Source organism: Acanthisitta chloris, unplaced genomic scaffold, assembly GCF_000695815.1.
Source record: "Acanthisitta chloris isolate BGI_N310 unplaced genomic scaffold, ASM69581v1 scaffold27338, whole genome shotgun sequence".
Classification (NCBI taxonomy): domain Eukaryota; kingdom Metazoa; phylum Chordata; class Aves; order Passeriformes; family Acanthisittidae; genus Acanthisitta; species Acanthisitta chloris.
The window spans coordinates 144,879-156,459 of record NW_008686961.1 but is presented as its reverse complement, the minus strand read 5'-3'; the positions used below and the strand labels follow the sequence as shown (position 1 = coordinate 156,459).

Genomic DNA, 11,581 nt, shown 5'->3' with positions numbered 1-11,581 from the left:
TGCTGCTCTAGGCAGTGGTGTGGCTCACCTTATAGAACCTTGTGTGGGGTGAAACCAGGAAACTTGGCAGAGACCTGAGGAATGTAGAATTCCCATCTCTGTGGGTTCTTCATAGCCTTTAACTCAACAAAAGATACCAAAGCCCCATAGTTATTTTTAAAATACATCTCACACTTTTATATACAAGATATTGTTGAAGTAATATTAAATATTAATAACTAAGCTTTTTTATCTGAACAGATATCTGAACAGAGACAGGTGTGTGTGTGTGGCCACTGCAGCAAGTTGGCAACAGGACTGCTGAGTCAGTTCTTGTGTATTTTCTTCTCAGAGAAGATAATAACAAGATTAGATGGGCCTCATGCTCCAGTGAGTGAGCTGAGAAAATACCCTTTTCCTGTTGCTCCTGGTGGTGGTGCCTTAGTTCTTCTGATATATGCTGTGCTGCAAAGTACCAGAAAATATAATGATGTTAGTACCTGGGGGTTTTGAGGTTTTCAATCCCCAGAAGATAAATAGCATTGAGAAGCTGTGCATGGTAGTATATGTTGAACTCGTGGTGCTCTTGTAGTACTGGACATGTCCTAGAATGGTTTGGGATGAAAGGAACCTGGAACATGGTTGGCTTTCTGGCCTGCAAGAGCACATTGCTGTCTCATGTCCAGCCTCTCATCCATCAGCACCTCCAGGTCCTTCTCATCAGGGCTGCTCTCAATCCCTCCATCCACCAGCCTGGTTTGATACCAGTGGTTCCCCTGACCCACATGCAGGATGCTGCACTTGGCCTTGTTGAAATGCATGAAGGTCCTATGGGCCCACTGATCAAGTTTGTCCAGGTCCCTCTGGATAGCATCCTCAGGAGTGTCAACTGCACCACTCATCTGGGTGTCATCTGCAAACTGCCTGAGGGTGCACTTGATTCCACTCTGCATGTCATTGATGAAAACACTAAACAGTATGCAATGACACATTTTAGTAGTGCTGGTAATTCTGTTCTGAGTTTGAGCTGGGAGAATGTTCTAAATGTCTCACTGATCAGAGCATAATCCCAACATTATTTCCCCTTGTGCAGCAAGGGAATGGATTTATTTTTTTCAGTTTGAAAATACCTTTTGTAAACTATTGGAATGTAATAGCAGAGCTACTTTTTAAGGAGTAAAACATGATTGCTTCAAAACCCACAAAATAGCTTTGCACTACTGGTTTTTAAAGCTCAGCAGATTTTATATAGTACCTGAATTATTAATGGAGATGAATTGGAAGAGGAAGCTTTGTTGTCTTATTAGGCTCAAGCAAGCAGTAGTTGGTTGACTTTGCAGAGAAAAGCAGCTCCTCCTGAAGCCATGAGTGAGCAGGTCCTTGGTGAGGAACCCTACAGTATGAAGGGCTTGTGTCAGTATGCCCAGAAGGTGACTGCCTGTTTTGGACATTTAGGTAAAGAAATTAATATGTGCATGTGGATTTATTTTTTTTTGGTCTTCATTATGTGGATGAGGTGTTCCCTCAAGTTTACAGTGAGTAGCTGAGTGTGAGTCCGTCAGTCTGCAGCCTTGAGTAAGTAAATTGTGTGTGTGAAAAGTGAACAGGCTGCATGTGTGGAGTAATTTTATCACAAGTAGCAAGGTTTTGGAATGTTTTTTTGGTGTGAATTTGAATGCTGGAATTATTTTTGCTGTCACTTGCTGTTTTAGTTATTTTATTGCTTGGATAACTATATTTCATGGTATAAATAGATACAGTGCTTGCTCATTTTTCATTTATATGAAGGCACTTTTTTTTCCCCTCTGTACTCCCAATATCTTTGGGAGTTCTTGCATGAGAGAGGAGTACAATCCTGGTAATCCTGTTGCCTTGGACAGATGTATGAAACATTATTTGGGGCTATCTCCCTGTGCAATAGATGTGTTACCCTCTGAAGTTGTGTGAGGGAAAAGGAAAATTTGGTTTTGTTTTACATTGTTTTCATTTTAGCTTTCTTTGCAGCTAGGTTTTGCTGAGCCTGTTTGACTGACTTCAATTTCTTGGAGTTTTGATTGGGGTTTTGTTGCTTTCAGTGTAAGAAGAAAGTCACACTGAAATGCATTTGCAAGAAGTTTGACTCTGATGGCAGAAGCAATTAAAGACAGCATTAGTGCACTACACATTTCTGCCTTTTACTTAGCTGAAGGGCAAGTCTAATCCTCAGTGTTGCCCAGGAGGATGGAGGGATGTTTCTTCTACTATGTGTTCAGCCTTGTGTCTGATTTTTGCTATTATTCACCGTCTCCTATTCTGTTTCATAATTTATTTGTGGATTGCAGTCAAATTTTTTTGTTACTTTTTTTTTTTCTAGTAGCAATAGTGCAGAAGCTTCTATTCTTGGTTGCATATGAAACATACATGTATTTTTATCATCCAGGCAGCCAACTGGTTCAGTGAATTCAGAGGGGATTGAATTGGAAGTGGTCTTGAGGCAGCTGGAAATATTTATAAATAAAATATTTATGAAGTTGGTAATGAGATAAAATATTTAAAGTAGCTATTCTGCCTAATCCCTGTCTCATATCCAGCCAGCCCCTTGTGAAAACTGTCAGTCTGGAAAGTGCCCATACCTCACACTGTGCTCTGTGAAGGCTCTAGATCCCAGCACTGACTACTTGGATTAGACATGGCTTGGAATTGGCAGTGATTTAAACATGTTTTGCTACTTGGCAGATACTGAGAAAATCTCCTCGATGCTAGTTCTGAGTTGGGCGCCCTGGATTCCTGAGAGTGCCTTTCAAGAAACATAAGCACAGGGTTGTGCCCTTGTGTTTCCTGCCTTTTTCTTTTCTCTTCAGCAAGAATATTAGAAATCAATCTTTTCCACTTAATTGAGTGCTTGACTTAAGTGGCAGGAGATTGCTGCTGTCATTTTGATTCAGACTAATGCTAAACCCCAAGGCTTGATGACAGTGTGTTGTACAAGGCTATCTCAGGCCTTACCATTTACCTTGTACACGAGGCTCTGCCCCTCAGAGCCTACTGCTCCCAACAATCCTTCATCTGCCTCGGGAAGCTACTGTGATGCTTCTGGGAATTAGGCAGCCAAGTTGTAGCAAAGATTCCCACAGTTTGAACAGCTCCTGCAGAGCTCACCTTTCTGCTTTCAGCGGATTAACTTCTACAACAGATTTAATGTCTGGGCAATGTGTGCTCTTGCCTCACCTACCTCAAAGGGCAAAGTCCACCTCGACGTGTTGGTGAGGATGGATAGTTGGCACTGCTGTTGTCAGATGTCAACATCCTTCACTGATTATCCAGCAACAAATGGCACTCTCGTACTGAGAGATCCTTGTGTTAGCGTCATCCAACCGTCTCCCGTGAGTCATCTGTCTGCTTTTAAGTACTGAATGGTGACCCACCTTCAGCAGAAGTGGTAGAAGCTTTTGGGTTTTCAAAGCTGTGTTTTCCACTTTGTGGCTGTGGTGTGCAGGTCAGTAGGTTGAGAAATCTGGGAGAAATTGAAAAATTACTGCAAAGCTTTGTTTCTTAGGAGGAATGCTTAAAACACAGCATTTGCTGAGATCTCTGATCTGATACAAGACACTCTAAGGCAGAACTGGAATTGCTACATTTATTGAGTCAGCTCTTCCTCAAATATACATTACCATCACCCCATTAAAATGAGTAGAGTGGTGCAGATTTGTTCTGGCTTTGTCCCACTGTGTCTGTGATTGATTAGAAAAACCCAGGAGAATGGCTGTTTAAGGGGAACTGTGATTTCATGCTTGTTTTCAGGATAATACAGAAGTCATACTACTTGAAAAATAAAAAGTGATTGGCCTCATAGGTGTGTAATAATAGATGATCTAAGTCTGGATATATTTTCTCTTTTAAAACAGTAAATAAAGCAGTCTTCTTTTCAAAGTCTGTCCCCATGTGAAGTTAGTACTTGAGCTCTGACTTTTGAGGGAAGAATTAAGTGACAGTTTCTCACTGTGGTCAGTAAGCCTATTGGTAGGGTTTTCTCACCTAGCAGAAGCCTTACTGGAAGCAGTGTGATGATTACACCAGGTCATTTTGCAGCTACAGCTAACTTCTGTGGGTTAAAGGGAGTTGAAATCCTGGGCAAGACACTGCACAGTTGTCTCTGGGATTTACACTGAGTGAAGAAGCTGAAGTTGTCTCTGAGCAGGTCCAGGTCTGGGGTCTACCTGTAACTTTCTCTTACATATGATGAATGTTGTTGGTTTGGATTGGGGTTTTTTTCATATATCTTTCACTTTGGAATTTCCTGTGACTCTGCAGTACTCTGTTGATGATTAACTCTGCATTTACCCAGGGAGAAATATTCATTAGATGATTAGATTAGCAAGTCACTGGAATTGGATTAATGTAAATACTTCTTGTAAGTGTAGCAGGAAGGGTTGGCACAGTATCTGCAAAGCTTCTGCTGTCAGCTATGCAGAAAGGTGGAGAGGAAGAGCAGAAACAATCCTGAACAGTTAGGGGATAGCTTAAGTGCTTTTGTTTACAATAGGCAGTGAAAGCTGTAGAAAGGATTTCTCCAAAGAAATCTGCTTATGAAATGTTAGTCAGTGCTTGCACATTCCTCAAAAAGCAGGACCAACATGCTCCACCTTTACTGTAGCATTTTCACAGTCATGCACAGAGAGACCTGGCATGGAAGAGGGACACGTTAGATTAAATGCACAGATGTGCATTTGCAGCTTATGATGATGATGATTCTTCCGTAATAAGATTTTTGACACAGCAAGGTTTTTTTGATTTGAAACTAATCCTCTTATATAACTCAGTTACGTTCTTTCTCTTGTCCTGAATATTAATCTGATTTTCAGATACTCTCTATGGTTTTGCTTCTGATTTTTGCATTCCCAGGGATGAGTTGCAGCTGATTACAATAGTTTTAGATGGCAGTCACCTGATCAAACATACTGTTGTAATCTCTTGAAGATAATCACTAAAAATATATCTTCCTTAATCTCCTTTGCTGGATAAGAGAAAAAGAGAAGGATGGGAAAGGGCAGTGGACAGTGAGTAGTGACCGACTGCATGCACCACACGTTGCTTTCCCTTCGGTTTCTTCTGAACAGAAATGCCATCTTTCCCCATCTTCAACAGCTTCAGGAAGCTGTGTGGGTCAGGTGAAGAAGTGGTGCTGGAAAAAGTGAAATTTCGAAATTCAGTCAAAAGGATGTCAGTCATTGAGGATGGGGATATTGCAGAGGTCTTGTATCTCATTCCTAAGCGGAGCTTCCTGAAGCAACTGCCCTACTTGAATCCAGATGACTACTACTTGTGTGAGCATTTATTTGACACTCCTGAGGATCTGGGTAAGTGAGGACTGGCACTGGATCTTGATTTTTGGTGAGACTAAATTGCTTTACAGTTAGCTTGTTTATTTGTGTAGCATCAAGATACTCTATGACAGCAACTGTGCTCAGGTGTGGAGAAATATTTTTTCACTGACAGAGAGGAGAGAAAGAAGAATAAAAAGCCAAATGAGAATCTGGATAGGCAAAAATAGTTGATAGATATAGGTGCAGATCACTCTTTGTGGCCATCCTGGACTAAGGGGACTGTAATCTTCAGAAGTCTTCAAGCTAGAAAAGTACCTTTTGGAAACACAGCATCCTGTAGCAGTGTGTTCAGAGCTTTCCTGTGCGGTTTGTGAAACTTTGGTTTGTTTTAAACTTATTGCCAAGGAGTATCATTTGAAGCTGCCTTATTCTTGAATTAGAAGAAGTGATTAAAAGCCTTTCTGTGTTCACCTCCTTGTCCCTTGTGAATTTTCTAGACTTCAGTTGTGTCTTTTATCCAGGCACCTCCTTCTTCAGGATAAGAATCATAATTTATTTAGATGTTCTTTGTGCAGGAGCCAGTCTATGCCTTTGATTATCTTTGCACATTTATTTTGCTAATTCTGCTATAACCCTTGAAAAATTGGGGAGTAGAACTGTGTTCAACATGTAGCATAATGTGGGTATCTGTACAGAGTCATAAGAATGCTCTTTTTTCCTCCCAGTAGTCCTTAAAATTTGGTTTGTGTTTTAATTGATAATGTATGTACACTGATTTATTCCTTAATAGAGCTGTCAGTAGTGGGACAACTTATATCTGGAATTCATCAGTTTAACTGATTTGTTACAGTCTGTTACAAACCTAAAAAAAAAAAATTCTGCAAACTCCAATCTGTGAAATTGGCTATAAATGTTAATCTGAAGCTCTCAGATAAATTTCAAAGATTTTATCTTCTAGGACTTGCTTTATGGTCCTCAGTTTTAATAACCCAAACTGCTTATGTGTTGGAATTTTGCCTGTGCTTAGCGGATCAAGGAAGCTGCTACATACTTGTCACTCTGTCCAGCTCCTCTAAATGTTAGTACTGAGTGATTGTACTTGGTAGGCAGGTATTTTTCAAAGATCTACTTGGGTTTATAACACTTGTTCTTCTGTGCAAATGGCTTTTTGCTAGTCAGGTCTGTACCCAATGAACTTCACACTGTAAGAGTAGAACGGGCCAAAACCCATACTTACTGCTTCTGAGTAATCAATTTTTCTTTTTAAATGAAAATTTTAATTAAAGTTCTGCTAAAACATGAGGCAAATCTATAATATAGCTGTGAACTAGAAAAAGCAACTATCATTCTGCCTTGCCAGCCCCTGCAGTGTTTCACGTTGGTATTCTGGAGAAAACTTACACAGACAAACTAGGCATTTTTATAAATCACAGTTTAGAATTGAAACTTACTTGAATGAACAGTGACCTGCTATATGATCAATCCTTGCAGGACTTCAAAGAAATTCTTTGCCATCGTGGCAGGCTGGGAGCTACCTTTTTGCATACGTGCAATTTTATTCTAATTTGTATGGGGCATAAAGCTAGAAACCTGCAATTTTGCAGTTCTCCACTCATTTGTAAGCATTCACAAGGACAGTGGGACAGGTTCTATTTAGCATTATGCTGTAATATATAATGCAAAGAACCACTGTGGATTTTTTCCCTTTCATCCCACAGTATGGGTGCTACTGTTCAATAGGATGGTGTTGTGGTCCTGCTTTCCAGTGCCATGAGGAATGTTAACTGTAAGGTTGCAAGGTGTGTGGTGTCTCAGCTTTACTTCGGTTACAACAACTGGAATCAGAATCTCACCTACTTAGAACAAAGTGGAATGGTTTTTGAAAACAGCCTGGTTGTAAAAGCTCTATGTGACTTTAAGGTGCCAAACACGTAAGTCTGTCTCTTAGGCCATGTGCTGCTTGGGGATTATGGTCCCTCAAGTACTACAAGATTTAGCAGCTTATAAACCCTGCTGAAAGACAGTTTGCTGTCTCTCTGTGGCTTTTCAAACAGAGATTAGAAATTACACTGTTCAAGGCATTTGGAGACTCACTGATTATTTTCCTTGCTGGTCATCAGTGGAATCATAACCATCAGGAAAGGCCCATGTTTTAGGTTTTTGGAAGGTCAGGAATTATCAACAGGTGCAGGGCTATTTAGTGTTTAGGAGGTAAGTCTTTGGAGTCTCATCCTTTTAACCCATTTTACTTAGCACCTGTATCCTGAAATTCCATCCCTTTCATAATGGGAATGCTGGAGGTTAAACTTGTCTCATAAGGTTAAATGGTGGTGTCATAATGACAGTTAAAAGTACTCTAAAAATGAGTTCAAAAAGGGCTTTGAGTCACTGAAAGGACCTTCATTCTGCATTTCTCTTGAGTTTTTTTGGCCAATGAATGAAGGCCTGGATCAGCACACGGCTTTGATTCCCTGGCCAGACCCTGGTACGAAGGATTCTGTGGAAAAATGCCTGATATTCAGGACTAGCAAAAATTGAAGGCTGATTGCAAAATAACAATGGAATTTTAAAGAGAAAATGAGCTTGTGACTGTGTGATGTTGCTTCTTGTATGAAATGCTGTCATCTGTCCCTTGTACCAATGACACCTTATTCAACCCTCCAGACTGATTGCTCTTTGGAATCAACCATGGGATACACCTGAGGGAAAGGAGTTACATACCATATTACCTAACCCACATCCCACATGAGTTTAGTAACTCTTTATGTAACAGTTTTTATTTAAAGCATCACTGGTGAGAATGGCTGCTTCTGTTGGATGTAAAGGAAGACAGAAGGACCCTAAGAGGATGGGAAAGGCATGGGGGAAATCTAGAAAGCTTGAGAACAGCCCAGTGGTGAGACAGGAAGCAAGCTGGATTGGTACAGGAAAATTTATGAAGCACCAAGATCCTATTTACTCTTCACTGGGTAAAAAGAACTGACTGAGTAGCTGGGACCAGAGAGTGGTGGCAAATGGAGTTAAGTCCAGTTGGAGGCCAGTCACTAGTGGTGTTCCCTATGGCTCAGTACTGGGGCCTGTCCTGGTTAATATCTTTATTGATGATCTGAATGAAGGGATTGAAGTTCTTTACTGCAAGAGTGGTCAAACAGCCAAACACTGGAAAAAGCTTCCTAGAGAGGTGGTCAATGCCCAAAATCTGTCAGTGTTTAAGAGACATACGGACAGTGCTTGTAATAACAAGCTTTATATTGGTCAGTCCTGTGTTGTTCAGGCAGTTGCACTAGATGGTCATTGTGGGTTTCTTACAACTGAAACGATGTTCTCTTTAGGAGAAATGAGGGCCTGGGGTCTGATTTTTCTGTGTGCATGTTTATAGAGATGAGGGGTCCAAGAGATCAACATGGGGATGTGTGAGGGAAGACACAGAGGTAGAGTGTTCTTGAAATGAAAGGTCCAGTTACAAAATACCAGCTGCAGCATAAAACATTGGAAACTTTATGCACTGTTTTACATCTAAGTTCCCATACATCAGCTTCCTTGCATCAGGAGGGTTTTCTTGCTGTGCTATGGCAAGAAAGCTGGAGCTCCCAGTTAGGGAAACAAAGTCTTTGTACCCCATTGCCATTTTCCATTCTTAGTACCAGGGAGTGCCCAAGATCACCCTGAAGGCTGCAGTTTCTTTAACACTAGTCCCTGTAGTTACCTGAGCAGAAAGAAGGAAGGCATAGATGGAAAAAAGTAGTTCCTATTTTAATCTTTGGTCTTACCTGGTAATGGTGTTCACAGTAGCTCCCCACAGAATGGGTACTTGATGTGACCATAGGATTTTAATGGTGCTGAGCGAACTTGTCAGGTGTCCACAACTAAGCAATCTCAGATGTGGCTGGTGGTGATATGAGAGAGAAAAATCCAGGTTCTGTTGGCATTGTACTGGGCAGTACTCTTCAGGAGCTGAGAGGTGCTGAACAGACTGCTCCTGTACTTCTTTTTGATAGCTCTTCAGATTGATTCCTTCAAGTGAGCAATCTCTCCTGGCCTCAGTCCCTATAATTTATTTTTTTGTAACACTGACTTATATGATGCTTTTAAAGTTTGTGGTAATACAGGTTTAGGAACATTATGTCATTCTTCTGCAGGACAATGCCTGAATTCAGAATATTCCTGCTAAGTCAGCTAAAGGGTTTGAAATTATGCAGTTGAATTTCAGAGGCTAGAAGTGTAAAGCGTGGACTTGCACAGATAAGAAATGGAAACTAACTAGCTGATCCAGAAGAGTACAGGAGGATAATGATACTTACCACAAAGTAAATATAGATTGACTGTATAATACCACTGCCATTCTTTTTCTGGGATATATTAGCAGGAGATATATACAGCAGCCAGATAATTTTTCTCTGTCCCTGTTGCTGAAGATGACACTGCTGGATACTGTCTCTGGGTTTGGACATTGCATTTTGAGAAAGATGCTGATAAATTGGAGGGTAATTAGTAGAAGGCAGTGGAAATGGTATTAGGGAAAAAGACTTATGAGAAAAGATTAATGGAATTAGGTTGGCTCAATCTAGAAGAGTGGTGATAACTGAGGGATTTAGTCAATCTTCAGATGAGTGAGGGATTCCCAAATGGAGATGTGTTCTGCATTGTCCTGAGATGCACAGAGAAATATCCTTGTGAAAATACTGAGTAGTGGTTTTGTGTTGACCTGAAACTCCACTGAGTTAGGCCCTAATAATCTTTGGTACTCTAAATATGTGCAGTTAGCCTGGTTTTTTTTGATTTTTTTAATGAAATGTAAAAAGAAAAAGCAATCAATTAGGATCAGCTCTTCATCCTCTCCTCATTATCAATATCTCTATTGCAATTCAATCACTGCCACATTTTTTACCTAAAATATCAGAACAATTAATAGCTTCATAACCCTTGGCTTCCTGTTTCTGGCAAGTTGTTGTCAGTGTTCGGATCAATCTAAGCTAATTGGCTTAGTAGTAAATTGGTGGTTTAGCATTAATCTGCATTAAGGTAGCATCGTTTGGAGCAACTGAATTCACGTGTGTGGGGCTCACTGCTCCCTCTCCTAAATTTTTTGTTATTTGTAATCCAATAAACAAGAACAAAATTGCAGTTCCTACTGTTACTAGGTGCTAGCAAGAGAGATGCGCTAAATCAGCTCTAATTAGAAAGAAATAATGAAAATGTTGCTGTTTCCTCTGTGGTATCTACATAGGCAATAGCAGCAATGTGAAGATTGTCGAGGGGAATAGAAGCAAAGATCTCCTTTGCTCTGTAACTCCATGATACCAATGGGTGCAGGCAGCTCTGGCTGGAAAGAGCACACAGTGTGGCCACACACCTCCTGTGTTGTTTACAGGGAGTCCTGCTTTTGGTCTGGATCTGAAACTTCCTCTCCTGTGCCTGTTATTTGCAGTTGCATAACCTTGGTAAGTTAATCAAACAACCCAGAGACATATGTAGCCCCTTTCCTGGGCAGGGTTGCAGCAGGACAGCAGGTGTGGCTCCTCTCCTGTGCTATAAGGGGCAAGAGAGCATGTGCCCCTTATTGTGTAGGTGCTCAGAGCCAGCACAGCCTCTTACAGGCAGGACAGAGACAGGTAAATCTGAAATAGAAGCTGATTTCAAGTTGATGAAGTTCTGGTCTTCCTGGCAGTGGTTAAAATACTGGTGGCAGTGGGATGGGGAAAAGAGAAGTAGAAATTGTTATTTCTTCTTCTCTGAAAGCTGTTACTTGAGCTTGCTCTGCTTATCCAAAAGGTAAAATACGGGAAAAATTTCAGGGCAGACAGAAGGGCATAGGAAATGGCCATCCTCACTCTCTGTAACTTTGACTTTGGGGCTTGGAGAGAGTAGAGTGAGAGGCTTGGTATCTTGCTTCTTCCCTGGCTTCACCCACTCCCATATGTCCCTCATGTACTGAGGTGAAGATGAATACTAATTGCTGTTGGCTCTTTCTCCTCCTTTATGCCTGAGAGGTGAGGATATCACTAAGCAGACTTTTGTACACAAAGACCTTAAAAGCAGCTCTTAGTTTGAGGGATTGATAGATACTTGGTAGACCTCTGTGGTCAAGTAGTCTTCCCTGGCTTCACCCACTCCCATATGTCCCTCATGTACTGAGGTGAAGATGAATACTAATTGCTGTTGGCTCTTTCTCCTCCTTTATGCCTGAGAGGTGAGGATATCACTAAGCAGACTTTTGTACACAAAGACCTTAAAAGCAGCTCTTAGTTTGAGGGATTGATAGATACTTGGTAGACCTCTGTGGTCAAGTAGTGGAGGAG

General features: G+C 41.0%; 1 protein-coding gene across 1 annotated transcript in view; it reads left to right on the top strand.

Annotated features, from left to right (window-relative positions):
* The first annotated feature begins 5,077 nt into the window (after nt 1-5,077).
* Nucleotides 5,078-11,581, top strand: part of ABLIM1 (actin binding LIM protein 1) — a 130,162-nt gene continuing 123,658 nt past the window's right edge. The window contains exon 1 of the mRNA XM_009080407.1: nt 5,078-5,315. Coding sequence (XP_009078655.1) covers nt 5,078-5,315 — 238 coding nt within the window. The remainder of the gene's footprint in view (nt 5,316-11,581) is intronic.